Source organism: Osmia lignaria, chromosome 11, assembly GCF_051020975.1.
Source record: "Osmia lignaria lignaria isolate PbOS001 chromosome 11, iyOsmLign1, whole genome shotgun sequence".
Classification (NCBI taxonomy): Eukaryota; Metazoa; Arthropoda; class Insecta; order Hymenoptera; family Megachilidae; genus Osmia; species Osmia lignaria.
Genome location: NC_135042.1, coordinates 6,063,517 through 6,077,837, shown reverse-complemented (window position 1 = coordinate 6,077,837; position 14,321 = coordinate 6,063,517). Strand labels below are relative to the sequence as shown.

Below are 14,321 nucleotides of genomic sequence, written 5' to 3'. Positions count from 1 at the left end.
GTCTACTTGTTTATAAAAACTAAAATGACATGATTGAGACTATATCCTTCCATAAATTTGTTGAATCCAATAAAAAAAATACATTTACTGAAAGTTTGAAATGTTTTTTATAATAAAAATAATGTGGTAAGTTCTTAAACAGAAAGATGTTATTTACACTAAAAAAAGATTTATTTTAAATGTTTATAAACAATTTCAGGCTGTGTTTTTCATAAAAAAAATTTACTATGAATTTTCTTCTTATATATTACACTTTTTTTACTAGTTTCTTAAGCTTAAGTATTTTAATTTTGTTTCTATGCAACATAAATCAAACGTATATATCTCTCTAAGAGAAAAATGAAAAAAACAAGTAATTTATCTCATGAAATTTAAAAAATAAATTGTCATAAAGTATTTTCAGAATCAGAAAATAATGCAAATATTGCATTTATTAAAAACTCAATGCATCTATTACTTCAATGTATATTCCAAAGATAAATGTAAAAATGATTTTCATATTGCTTAAAATATGAAACAAGACTAAGTCAAAAATATTCAAGTAGCTGAGCTGCAATTCATTTAATACCATTTTTTCTATGTTTCAAGCATAAAAATCACTTCTGGCCTCAGCAGTCTTATGTTCTAAATACAAAACAAAATTTTTTTTTAGACTTAAAAACTAAATCTATCGTTAAGCGTTCTTCCGGTAACACCAAGATTTCCAGACAAGCTGTACATGACTTCGCTGAAAGTACGATCATCTACATCGGCTCCTGCATCTGATGACGGAGTGTTTCGTGTACGAGAACGGGAACGCGATCGTGACCTTGAACGCTGTCGGCCAAATAAAGGTGCCCGGCCAACCTAAAATATTTCATCATTTATATACATTTAAGAATACAATGAACAAAGTATCTGAAAATGCATAACTCGAATATTGTTTCAATAAGATCTACATCATACCATGTTTAAGCTTTGTACATTTTGTCTAAATGGCGAACGTCCTCTTGGCAGCTGGCGCAAACTGTTCACGGCATTTCCGTTTCGGCTGGGTGTAAGTGTAACAGGACGTTGGTGCGTGCCTGCACTATATTCATTTCCCAATGTGCACATGAAGTTCACATTTGAATTCGTATTTAATCGTGAAGTACTATAACATTGTATTATTTCAATGATACAAACTAATTACGTGAACATAGAAAATTGTATAAAATCAAATTATTTAGAATAGTTAATTATAGAAGTTTTAACCATACTTCATTCTCATTAACTTTTGTTCATATTGTGCCCGTCTCTGCGCCCGGGCAATTTGATCTGAGCGTAATCCACCGGTGGTAAAACGACGTTGAGACGTTAAAATTTGTTGCCTTCTTTCCGTAGATCTTTGTTGAAGTGACATCAAAGATTTTCCAGCTTGAGGTACCTATAAAAAGAGAAACAATTTTAGTTTAAATCCTGCTTATTGTTTCATACGTATTTGATATATTACTTACTCTGAATTGATTTTGTAAAGACATTCTCTGATTTTGCCGTTGTAACAATAATTGTTTAGCCCTTTTGACACGATTTCGATAGGCAATTTGGGCAGGGCTTTGATATCCCAACCGATTATGAACTGATGTTGGATCACGTAGATTTGGTAAACTGTTTGTTCGTTTCAACGCAGTTTTGTTATTGGTGAAAAATCCTCCTTGAGTGAAAGTCAAGTTTGTACGACTTCTACTGCGAGTTAAACCAAATCTATTGCTTCGTCCTCGACGAACATTGAAAGCTCCTCGTGCACTTGTTTTCTGATTTAATGTCAAGTTGCTTCTTGATCTAGTTAGACCAGTGCTTTTCTTGTATCGTTTTCTTACAAACCCACCGCGGACATTGTTATTGCTATTATTTTGTCCAGCTTGCCATGTTTGCTCTTTTTTAACAGTCCCAACATTACGTTTTACTCTAGCTCCTCTACCCCTCAGTCCATTGCGTCCTCTTGCACTTCCTCGAGTGCGTTTAGTACCACCTTTTCCACTGGGAGGCCCAGCCTTTTTCTTTTTCTCCTTTTTCTCCATCTTTATGATTTCATCTTAAAAGGAAGAAAATTCACAAGGTTTAGTGAGCGTACGGCCTTAATAGTGCAGAAAGAATGTTTTTTTTTTTTTTTTAAGCTTTAGTCTCGAATATCTGAAAAATTTCCTCTTGTACGGACGACACTGAAGATTAACTCAAGATGATAAATTCGGTTCTTATTTATTTCCATTAAGTGAATTGTGGCTTTCAGTATATATTTTCATAAATTGTTTCCCCTGACTTCCCTGGATTTTCTTCCAACATATATGCATACCCGTGACAATCACACTGGATATTAACTTGAATTGTACATATACGTATGTATATATGTCTATTTACATGTTTGACTGTGTTTTTTTAATAAATTTACCCAACCACTTAAAGATGTTTTAAAATATATCACTAATTCTGTATTCTTAATATTAAAAATAAATAACAATAAAAATCACAGATGTACTATTCTAAAGTAAAAAAAATATAGAGTCTAGTAAATTATTACAAGTCTGTAGGTAATGAATCATTGATATTTTAGAATACTATTGCGCATGAAACAAGTACCCTTATAGATGTTATATAAGTTTATTTAAACTGATCAGATCTATGTACTTGCTCATGCATCAAATTATATTCTAATACAATATGTAAGGAACGTTAAGTTTGAATTTATAATGCAATTTATTTAAATAAAAATGGTTCAGTGCAAAATTAAAATAATCCCTTTTATGCAAAAGGCAAATGCCTTTAATGACTGATTTAACAAGTAATAATAATTCTTCATTTGCATTAATTTATTTTACTTCGTTTATATTTCTAGACTTCATAAGCATTTTCTCAGATACTTCATTTCCTCTTTCTATTCATCACTGCTTCATTCTTCAAATTTCATTCCAACTTTTTATTTACACATTTTATGGTAGAACTTTCTGCACATTTTAATGTCTCTGTAATATCCAATTTCATACATTGGTTTTAGTTGTATATTAAATTTAATATTTAATTTTGTTTAATATTTGGTATCTTCATGGTATAATTACTGGGTGAGTCAAATAATCATCTTGATCTGATTTTGTCCTTCCATTTCTAGTTTCAACAGTTTATTCATCATTTTTTAGTTAAAAATAAACCACTCCTGTCATGAATTACTGACATTGTAATATACTGATATAAAAGCATTGTAGTTGAGTTGCTATGTAATTAAAATATTGATGAGTATTAATATATCTCAGATAAGTTGTAGGATAACTTTCTTCTCTGTGAGTTTCCAAAATTTCATTCATAAAATTCTTCGTACATAAGTAATAACATGATTATTATATGTATATGTTTTTACCATTGCATCATATTTAGGTAAAGGTTGTAGAATCTGTAGCTTCTTATAGTGTTAATTAGACAGAGTATTTAAATACATAAATCCAATTGGATCTTTTAATTCATTCGATATTAACATGAAAGATTATTCCTGTTAATTGTAGGAAATATTTTATAGATTTTTGAGAAGTATATTTCTTGATATTCTTAACACACAGTCATTCAAAAATCTCCTGGTTCATAAATGCCTTCCTTGTATGTACTGTTTTTTTTATATAAATAAGTTAAATTGTTACATTCAATTCATGTGACAAAATTGCGCTATACACATTCCCAAAGGACCCAAAACAAAATTGATCCGAAAATTTCGGCATTTCCTTTCATCTCGCACATGGTGTAGCATTTCAAATCCACTATATGGACGAAGAGAAACTCGAGGAACATGATAGCAGAGATAAAAATATAACTAAAGTTACGCAAACGTATATCCCACGCAATGAGAAAGTTGACTTCTTTTTATGAAGCATGAGTCACACAACTTCGCTTGCGGCATTATCCAAAAGTGACCCGTTCATGTTCGTCAATTTTCCATTTAACAAAATTTCGTTATTATTAAAAGAAATCACTCCTGGCGGCTATACTTTTCTTCTTTATCATAATGATACGTTGTTTCTAGTGTGAATGTTACGTTTAACGATCCGGAATACATCGTATTGTTTTTTTTTTAAATGGACCATAAATTGTGAAAAGTTCCTTCCAGTGATCGAAAAGATCCCGTATCTTCCCATAAATAAATATGGACTAAATGAGTCAATCAGTCTCTATTTAATAATTAAAGAGACGAACAATCCTGTTAAAAGTTGTCTCATCGTTCATACGTATTTTTCCAAAATCTATCGACGAGTATAAACGAACGAAAATAAATGTGGGTATCTATATACGTTGTATAATTTCATCGCCATTTTGATTTTGTGCAAAAGAAGAAACAGTAGCCGTACGCTCACCCAGGATTATCGGCAAAACTGCTAGATTTTCGAGACTCTGGCCACTTACCAAGCGACATATTCACTTTTGCGTCAATCTCTGACATTTTTTCTTTCTGTTTTTGACTCTTTTCAACGCGAAAAACACACGAACCGCGAGTAAATCACCCGAATTATTTATAATAACGTCACTACAAAACCATACACAACGACGTTACACGACGCACCGATCGCGAATGAACACAAATGGTGTGCTTCCAGGAAGTCAATGTCGCCTCGCACCGGAAACTGATGCTTCGATACTATTCGAGATTCGATTTGATTAACGCGCAAAAATTTTAAATTGGCTAGAAAACTTTTACAATTGTTACTTATTATACTATTTCATGATTCTAATAAAACACATACATATTATTTATTCAGTCTTTATATTGCATACAGCTAACTTCTAACTAAATTATAGAAATGTAATTATTAATTTTATAAGTTGAAAAAAAGTATTTAACATCTTTTATATTAAAATTTACACATATGCATATTTAATATTTCATTAATACATTAGAAATTATGTTAATAGGTATTCTTTTTTATTATTTAAACATAATTAAATTAATGTGTTGTTCATATTTTCTATAAATTGTGTATAACCTCTACTGTGTTAATAAAATATTTTGCTATATAAAAGGTTAAAATAAACTGCAAGTAGTATACCGCAGTTCACCAGAGTCCATAATTGCGACGCGCAGGTTGGAAGATGGTGGGGGAACCCTGCGAGCTCTCTGCTAATCGCTTTCCACTTCGTTTGGGAGTATCGCCAATCAGGGCGAAGATGCGTACTAGAGAAGCGCGAAGAACGAAAATTGGTCTTTTCGCAGTTATGGACTCTGGTGAATTGCGGTATAAATTTAACAGCAAATATGGATAACATAATAATACGCAAAGCAAAACGTGAAGATTGTAAAGCTATTAGAAATTTAATACAGGTAAATTTAATTTATTTCTTGTTCATTGTTATAAATTATTTTGTTTTTATGTTGTATTAGGAATTAGCTGATTTTGAACGTATGCCAGAAGGACCTAAAATTGATCATACAGGTAAGAATATAAAGTGTTGATGTTTAATGTTTAATTTGATATTTAATTATAAATATTTTTAGTTCTAGAAAAAGATGGATTTGATGTAGAACATCCCTTATTTATATGTTATGTAGCAGAAGTTAATGGAAATATAGTAGGGTATACAATTTTTTATTATACATATTCAACATGGTGTGGGAAAGCCATGTATTTAGAAGACATATATGTAACACCCTTGTATCGAAATAAGCATATTGGAAGCAAACTGTTAAAAGCTATTGCTACAGTAAGTTTGTTAAAGTACAAAAGAATAATGAATGAGTGACATTAATACATAATTTGTACATTATCTATTTGTATAGGAAGCAACAGAAAACAAATGTTGTAGACTAGATTTCTCAGTTCCTGCACAAAAATTTTACAAAGATAAAGGAGCACTTAACTTAACATTAGAAGAAGGATGGCATCATTATCGTTTTTCAGATACAGTTTTGAACACCTTTGCTTTAGATGCTTAAATGCTATTGTATCATTTACTTTCATAATACTAACTGAATAAAAACATGTGTTTTTACTATTTGATGTATAGTTATCCTATGTACATTCAATTGTTAAGAAACAGTAGAAATGTATGAAGCTATATAATTATTTTCAAGGTTTTATTATTTTACAGACAAAGAAATAATAATTTAAATATAAAAATGAACTACAAGAAGGTAAAATTGTAACTTTAATTGTACTTATCAAAGACAATATTAACATTTTTATTTGTAATATAAGAACTATGTATATTTTTTAATTTTATTTAACAGTTCACATATCTCTTTTCTCCTTCTGAATCATTACTTGAATCAAATGCAATTAATAATCTTCCTGATATGGAAGAAAAGACACACACAGATAATGTTGAAGATAATAATGACGTTGATTCTGATGTATTATCACATAGTGATATGAGCTGGGGATCTATACATGATAGATATGTGCCATTTGAAGCTTCATCTACTGATTCAACAACTTCAACCAGTTCAACTACTTCTACATTAAGTGTAACTGTTATTTAAAATTAATTTATATTGAAATTAGTATTGAAATAATAATTCTTCTACTTGTACAGTCTGATCTTTCATTTTCATTACTTCATCAAGAACCAGTTACTACACATGAAGACACAATAAAATGTGTAACTGAAAGTAGTTGGAGTAGTTATGCTCTAAATTCTAATTTATGGAATGATGATAATGCACCTGTTGTAAAAATAAGACACCTTGAAGAGGTATTATTTGATGATTTAGAATTGTGTGGCTTTTTTACAGACAGACTAATAGGAACTGGAAAATCATTTCTGACTAGATCTCCGGAAAATGGTCTTTATGTTCTGAGTAAATGTATTATGAAGAATATGGTATTTTATTCTATTATTAATACAGAACGTTTAAGACCATGAATAAAGTATATTAAACAACATTTTTTTATAGTCCCTTTCAAATATTACTATGTTGTATTATCATCGTTACTTGCAATATATCGATCTTGGATTCAATTATATCTCAAGTTTATCTCCTTTGGGAGGAATACCATATTTAATGTATTTGAATGTGGCTCATAACAGGATGAATACTATTTTAAATTTTACACCTCCTTGGTACTTAACATATGTAAATTTATCATATAATTATATATCAGAAATGTGTGATATCAGTAACTTCTGGAGTATTGTTCATTTAGATTTATCACACAATGCAATTGAAACTATTTTTGGTTTGCAAAATTTAAAGTTAGTATATTTTTCTACATACGTATAACTAAAGGAACTTGTTCATTTTTATATTATATATTATATGTTTAGGTATTTGAAATACTTAAATTTATCATACAATTTAATTGAATATATCGAGAACTTAGATAAATTAAATATTCAGGAACTAAATTTAGAAGGTAATTGCATAATATCATTTAAATCTATTATACCTGATCAAGGGATATACATTTTACCCCATTTGAGAGTAATACGTTTAGGATACAATAAAATAACTACTTTGGAGTTTTTTAAGGTAACAATTTTTGTTAATTTTATCTTATTTATAATAATAATCATTTGATTTGAAAATCTAGGATGCATATAGTTTACGTGTGATAGACTTAAAATTTAATAGAATTAATGATTTATTGGAATTATCAAACCTCAAAGGTTTAATACTTGAAATAGATCTTAGAGGCAATGGTTGTACAAAATGGCCTAATTATAAAAGTGTAATTTTGTTTTCCATACCAAGTATACACACTATTGATGGTAATCATGTATCTACTTCAGAAAAGGTACATAATCAAGAATTAAGTCATAATGCAAATATACTAAAAATAATGTATTTTAATAGATTGCTGCTGCAATTCTATTTGTATCACCAGTGGAATTAACAGCTGCCCGTACTATTACAAAATTAACTTTGTTAGAACAATTAAGCACACCCAGAATTGATCTTCATGTTAAACCTTATGATGAAACAAGTCTACCTTTAATAATACTTACAGGTCCATGTGCAGTGAAAAAAGTATCCTTGGCATTGCACATTGCCCAAACATTTCCAAACAAAGTACAAAATTATACTTAATTTTTCAAATATAATGAATTAATATGTTAGAAATTAACAATTTATTTTAGATCAAATACTGTCGGTGGTATACTACAAAACAACCAGAAAATAGCGATATCGAAAATCAAGCTTATATTTTTACAAACAGAGAAGAATTTAATGACATGTCTCGTCGCGGTGAATTTTTAGCAATTCAAGAAATGTTAGGGAACAGTTACGGATTTCGTCAGTTGATAATGTTCAATTTTCTTTAATAATATTTGTTAAAATATTATTTTAGACTAATTAATTACTTACATATTTATAGATTACAATCAGATTATTTCTTTGACACTGCAAAATAAAATTGGTATTACACAAACTGACTTACATGCAACCATACAAATGAGTAAACGGTACTCCAATGTTAAACCCATTCTTGTATTAACGAAAAATGAAGATGTTCATCGTAATTGGATACAAGAAAAATTTGATATTAATACATGGGTGAAAAGCAGTAAAGAAAATTCTGTGTCTGCAAAAGCAGACAAAGACAAAGAAGAAAATTTATTAGAACCTGCAAACAGTACATTAAATTTTGTTGAAGAAATTTTAAATAATGTACGAACAATTTTATATCTTTGTTATATAATAAGAGATATATTATTATATTTTAATTCATAGATTATAGAAAATCTTCAGTTACCTTCAAACATTCTATTTACAATGCCAGAATATGACAGTGAAATGACTGAAATTATATTAAAAAGTAAATCATTATTATCTAAAATAGGAATGATAGAAATGGAAGAAAAGAAACGTATTAAATTTCAAGAAGAACAACTTGATTACATACAGACCGATTTTGATAATTCTACTTTGAACGAGAAAGGATTACGAGTATTAAATCTACTTAGTAAATGTGTTACAACAAGTAACTGTAAATTATTTATAGGTCATTTTAGATGAACAATCAAATGTTATAGTTGAAGATGAAAAGTTAAAACGTAAAAGGCATCAAGCAAGACTTCTACATCGCCGAAGTACAATATTGCAAGCAATGAGATCGTTTACAGATCTCAGTGAATCAATATCTAGTGAAGAAATATTAATAGAAGTTCGTCTTTAAATATTTTAATACATTTTAATATCATCGTTTGTACATAATAATGAAATTTTTCAACTTGTTTTAAGCCATTCCCAGAAACAAAAGACCCAGAATTTTTAAAAAATATATACATCGATCTCGTATTAAAAACGAGAAATATGTATTCAAATTATCATATGGATAAACCAGGATTCTTTTCTTTAGTGGTAGTAATCACTATTTCTTATTAAATCTGAATTCACAAAATAATATGAATTTTACATCTTTAAAATAATATTTGCAGCTACTAACAGATCACTATTTTAAAGCATTTAATACACTGATTAATTTTATTTATGACTTGTATTCAAACCATTCTATTGATAAATCTAAATTTTTGTCTGAACTTGATCACTTTTCAACAGTTGCTATACCAACAATGGTTGACTCTGTTACTGATGAGATACAACAGTAAGTTTAATTTCTTTTTTTAAATTACAATGCTTCATACTTTTTTATAAATAATTTTGTAGATCTTTATCAACATCTGTATTACAAAGAAAAACTTTATTAAGAATGTATGGTGTTACTTCATGGAAAGAATTACTGCCAAGTCAAATGTCAGCAACTTCAATTAAATCCGATAATTAGTTCAAAGGTAAATATCAATTTATCTCTTATTTAGAATTTTATTGATAACAATTTATTGGTATATAGCCATTAATTATTATGTAAAATGAACACATTGTTTTAGAAATATTTTCATACAAGGAACTCTCAATTATAACATAGATATCTAAGAACACATACTTGTAATTATTATACTTAATTATTATTAACTACATTTTTTTGCAGATTTGATTTGTATTACTACACCAAGTTTAAAAAATATAATAGGAATCGTTCATGTATATGATAAAAAATAAATTGATTTTTTTAAATATTTTTTCTAAAATATTATATTATTTCGTTAAATATTAAAATTGATATCAGTAGGAGGAAGATTAGTGTTTAAAAGTGATGTACCTAAAGGTTCTACTATTACTTGTAAATTTGTGTTATAGTTTGTACTTTCCAACGACACTTTTTGGTTATTAAATGTAACTGCAAAAGAGTTTTCATCAATATCATTCTGTAAGAGCACAAATCTTGTTTGATTATCAATTGTATTTAATTTAGAATGATTCATTTGAATCCAAGTTTGTTGTAGTAAATTGTGTTCAGGATCTATTTTTTTGGATAATTCAATATTTTCTGGTTCAATTTGTGAAACTGAACATGATTTCTTAAAATCAGATTCATTATTTGAATTAGTATGATGTTTCACGTGATCATTCAAATTTTGCTTTTGTTCAAATATTAAGTTGCAATAACTACATCTGAAAGCCCATTACTTAGAACAAATAAATTTAGCATGAGATTACAAATTTTTTTATATGCTTACTGGTATTGCATTTCATTAGTCTTCTTTGTTTTATTTTCAAGTGGATCATGAATTTTTTGATGAGCAAATAAATTATATCTTTCTGCAAAACGTTTTCCGCATAATGTGCAACTGTATGGTTTTTCACCTGTATGAACTCTCATATGTCTCTTCAAATGAGATGTTGAAAGTAAAGATAAATCACACATCTAAAATATGTACATATTTAAATATGTATGATAAATACATAAATATACATATTGGTTTTTACTTACATGACATTTGTAGGATTTTTTTCCACTGTGTGATAATCTATGCATATTATATGAAGTATGATGAACAAATCTTTTACCACATAATTCACATTGGTAAGGCATTTCACCAGTATGCATTGGTATATGCCTCATAAGTGCTCCTTTTTGTGTGAAACATTTTTTGCAAAAATTACATTGAAATGGATTGATTCCATTATGCATTCCAACATGTACTTCTAACGCATGTTTATGTTTATATGCTTGACCACATTTTTCACACATATATGGCCTCAGTGTAGAATGAGTTTTCATGTGTGTTTTTAATTCAGTTGAGGTCTTCCATCTTTTCCCACAAGTAGAACAGGAATACTTTAATGGTTTCAAAGCATATTTTGGTATTTTTCCTGATTCCAGTGGTACTTTTATTTGCTCCACTTTTGTCACTACATATTTAAATATTTAAACAATCGAAAATATAATTAATGTTTAAAAGAATTCAGAATAACAAATGTAAATTTACTACCTGCTGTACTTTCAGTGTTCTCTTTTACTTCTGTAACATTTTCATCCAATTCGTGCCAGTCAAAATCAATGTGTTCTACTTGTAATTCATTATCAGAAAAAATAGTATCCATTTTTAAGAAACCTTTTGATTCATTTTGCTCTGAATTTATTGAGGAAATATAATTCTTTTCTTCAATATGCATATTTTTTGTAGAAAGATACAAAAATTTGTTAGAACCAATTAATACTTTAATTCTCACTGATAATATATTTCCTTACCTTGAGAAGAAGCAATATTATGTGCATTGTTATCATTATTTAATGTTACTGAACCACCAAATATTTCGTTTTTAAAAATTTCATCCTTACTATGATTATTGCTACAATCAAATGACTGAGTATTGGTTACTTCAATACAGCCATTTACTTTCTTCTTAATACTTCTCTTTGTGTCTACATTAGTTTTAATATTGGTACTATAGTTTACATTTGGGATATTAATATTCTGATTTGTTATTTTGTTTTGAATTTGTTGTTTTACTACTTCTTCAAATTGGATAGATTGCAAATTAGATTCTTCTTTTAAATTTTCATTATCTTTATTTACATCTATTTTCCTTTCTTCTAACATAAGATTTGTATTTAAATTTAATTTAATTTCATTGGATTGCTTAATAGTTTTTCTCCTTTCACTAGTATGGTATATCTTTAAAATCTCACAACGTATATTTAAAACAGTCTTTTGTGCTTGTTCCAACATTTGGAATAGATTATAACATTGTGTACACATGTAAGAATCTTGTAATTCAGAAATTGCTATACGAAGTACTCTTGATACAAAATTTACTAAGAGCTCTCCATTACGAGGAAAAGATGTACAAAATATATTTATGCAAGATGAAATATCAAGATTTACATTACATATTAAACAAAACACATTTGACATTGGCATCATGTATTACAATTAAAATTTCACAGAATATTCGAACTGGTTATTTAACTCTTTTTGAAAAATATATATACATATCAGTATTGTTACTTTATAACAAATAATTCACACAATTGTGACCATTTTGTGCAGTATACATACATTATTTTTTCACAATACATCTCAAATACAACCTCCATTTTATTTGATAACATAACATATCTAAATCCTATGTATTAATGATTAATAAAAAAGTTAATTAAGGTGATGCGAGCGTCGAGGCCGAACTTCGAATTCCGCATCGGTAAAACAGTCAACGTTTCATCGAAAATTAGGCCAAACAGAAACAGATTTAAGCGCCACCTCAATTATCGCATGCTATCAACCCTATTAACTAACGGCATGCTATACTACTTTACCTTTCGCATACACCTAAATGACACTTATGACACGTGTATGCTATATGTATAAGCACATAATTAAACAATACTGACCATGCATTAATTATTATTAATTTTCTTTCAAAATCAAAATCCTTTCAATGTCAAAAATAGTTTCTTTGTCAGGAACTATAAAATTACTACAGTTATACGTTCTATATGGTAATATTGCAATCCCGAAAATACTTTTCTGAATTTAAACTATTGTTTCCCAATTAAAAAATATATAAATCTTTTTATTGTAGCTCTTAGCTTGATATCGCTTTCTAAAAGTTATCTTTAGAAAACGATATCAATTTCCAGGTCACACCACGTGGAGGTGGCTACGTTAGTGACCCGCCCTAAAATCATAAGAACGTGAAACCATTCAAAACAGATAACATAAAATAAAAATTTCAACAATACAATCTTGAAATAGAAAATAAAATTAACATCCTAATATCAGAAACAAATGAGAAAATAATAATAATTTAACAATAAAATGCTGTAACGGAAAACATAATTATTAGGATAAGATATACAATAACGTGAAACCATTCAAAACAGACAACATAAAATAAAAATTTAAACAATACAATCTTGAAATAGAAAATAGAATTAACATCCTAATATCAGAAACAATTGAGAAAATAACAATTGAACAATAAAATGCTGAAATAGAAAATATAATTAACATCCTAATATCAGAAACAATTGAGAAAATAACAATTGAACAATAAAATGCTGAAATAGAAAATATAATTAACATCATAATTTCTGTAACAATTAACAAAATAACAATTGAACAATAAAATGCTGAAATAGAAAATATAATTAACATCATAATTTCAGTAAAAATTAAAAAATAATTCAACAATAAAATGCTGAAATAGAAAATATAATTAACATCATAATTTCGATTACAACTGAAATGAAAAATGCCGACAACAGAAAATATAATTACCATTACAATCTCAGAGTATGTTTTAAATAAATAGAACATAATTAAAATAAGAACATGAAATATAATTGATGTGCAAATCAATAAGAAAAGAATAATTTATTTCAATAAAGCAATAAACGAAAAAGAAATAGGGGAAATAAAATCGCGAGTTGACCATTCAACGAGCTGGGTATTGAACTAGTAAAATGTCGAGTTCAATACGTCCTGGACGGTATTATTCATACCGTTCAAGGAAAAACACAAAAAATGAAAAAACAAATTAGCGAGCATAGTGACAGAATGACTGTCCATCCGAAGATGGAGAGCCATTAGTAGTTCCCCTCTTCTGGGCAAATTTTGCCGGGGCTCTTCAGCATATAGCCTCTTCTTTCTTCGGCAATAGCCTCACAAAAATCACTCGCGAAAATTTTACGTTTGCTCAGACATTTGTAAGAACGTAACGCGTAAACGAGCAACGATCCCTTGAATCGCTACTCGCATACCTGCACAATTTTTGCAAATGTCCAAGCACAAAACACTTTTTAATTTCACTTCACTTCACTTCACTTCACTGCACTTTCACTTTAATACTTCATTTTTGTAATCGGGTCTAGTACCACGACTACGACTTACAAACTAATAAGGCTTGGCCTTGAAAAAATCAAGAGAGAATGCTAAATTAATTAATTAATCAACTAATTAATTTGCATTTTCATTTTTCCTCTCGATTTTTTAATTTCCAACCCCAGATACAAGCTTCTCACGTATTAGAGGAGAATACGAAG

At 28.5% G+C, this 14,321-nt stretch overlaps 3 protein-coding genes across 5 annotated transcripts; 1 reads left to right on the top strand and 2 right to left on the bottom strand.

Annotated features, from left to right (window-relative positions):
• Positions 1–228: 228 nt before the first annotated feature.
• On the bottom strand, positions 229–4,580 carry LOC117604178 (uncharacterized). 3 transcript variants are annotated; one of them, XM_034324010.2, is made up of 5 exons: positions 4,399–4,580; positions 1,476–2,053; positions 1,254–1,405; positions 946–1,132; positions 229–846 (listed from the first exon to the last, which is right to left on the bottom strand). In XM_034324010.2, the coding sequence occupies exons 1-5, from the start codon at positions 4,433–4,435 to the stop codon at positions 655–657; spliced, it is 1,146 nt and encodes a 381-aa protein (XP_034179901.1). In that variant the 5' UTR covers positions 4,436–4,580; the 3' UTR covers positions 229–654. The 3 variants fall into 3 exon arrangements, with proteins under 3 accessions (XP_034179901.1, XP_034179900.1, XP_034179902.1); XM_034324009.2 differs by having other exon boundaries at positions 230–846; positions 1,239–1,405; positions 4,399–4,467; XM_034324011.2 differs by lacking the exon at positions 4,399–4,580 and adding an exon at positions 2,835–4,392 and having other exon boundaries at positions 242–846; positions 1,239–1,405.
• A 583-nt stretch (positions 4,581–5,163) lies between these two features.
• LOC117604176 (uncharacterized) lies at positions 5,164–10,061 on the top strand. The gene is made up of 18 exons (XM_076691000.1): positions 5,164–5,311; positions 5,372–5,423; positions 5,486–5,691; positions 5,768–5,920; positions 6,218–6,454; positions 6,523–6,810; positions 6,884–7,182; positions 7,255–7,459; positions 7,521–7,724; positions 7,784–7,999; positions 8,068–8,224; positions 8,307–8,599; positions 8,663–8,878; positions 8,934–9,095; positions 9,173–9,292; positions 9,370–9,536; positions 9,599–9,723; positions 9,921–10,061. Exons 1-17 carry the CDS (start codon positions 5,246–5,248, stop codon positions 9,714–9,716), a joined length of 3,159 nt encoding a protein of 1,052 aa, XP_076547115.1. The 5' UTR covers positions 5,164–5,245; the 3' UTR covers positions 9,717–9,723; positions 9,921–10,061.
• Positions 10,036–12,551, bottom strand: LOC117604177 (uncharacterized). Its single transcript, XM_034324006.2, has 5 exons — positions 11,526–12,551; positions 11,266–11,454; positions 10,764–11,185; positions 10,510–10,697; positions 10,036–10,444 (listed from the first exon to the last, which is right to left on the bottom strand). The coding sequence occupies exons 1-5, from the start codon at positions 12,199–12,201 to the stop codon at positions 10,036–10,038; spliced, it is 1,884 nt and encodes a 627-aa protein (XP_034179897.2). The 5' UTR covers positions 12,202–12,551.
• Positions 12,552–14,321: the final 1,770 nt, after the last annotated feature.

Coding starts and splice junctions, on each gene's coding strand:
- LOC117604176 (XM_076691000.1), top strand. CDS start 5,246: ATGGATAACATAATAATACGCAAAGCAAAACGTGAAGATTGTAAAGCT. Junction 5,424..5,485: donor ACCTAAAATTGATCATACAG/GTAAGAATATAA, acceptor AAATATTTTTAG/TTCTAGAAAAAGATGGATTT. Junction 8,225..8,306: donor AGGGAACAGTTACGGATTTC/GTCAGTTGATAA, acceptor ACATATTTATAG/ATTACAATCAGATTATTTCT.
- LOC117604178 (XM_034324009.2), bottom strand. CDS start 4,435: ATGTCAGAGATTGACGCAAAAGTGAATATGTCGCTTG. Junction 2,054..4,398: donor AAAAGTGAATATGTCGCTTG/GTAAGTGGCCAG, acceptor CTTCCTTTTAAG/ATGAAATCATAAAGATGGAG. Junction 1,406..1,475: donor CTTTACAAAATCAATTCAGA/GTAAGTAATATA, acceptor CTCTTTTTATAG/GTACCTCAAGCTGGAAAATC.
- LOC117604177 (XM_034324006.2), bottom strand. CDS start 12,201: ATGATGCCAATGTCAAATGTGTTTTGTTTAATATGTAATGTAAATCTT. Junction 10,698..10,763: donor AAAAATCCTACAAATGTCAT/GTAAGTAAAAAC, acceptor TACATATTTTAG/ATGTGTGATTTATCTTTACT. Junction 10,445..10,509: donor ACTAATGAAATGCAATACCA/GTAAGCATATAA, acceptor ATGGGCTTTCAG/ATGTAGTTATTGCAACTTAA.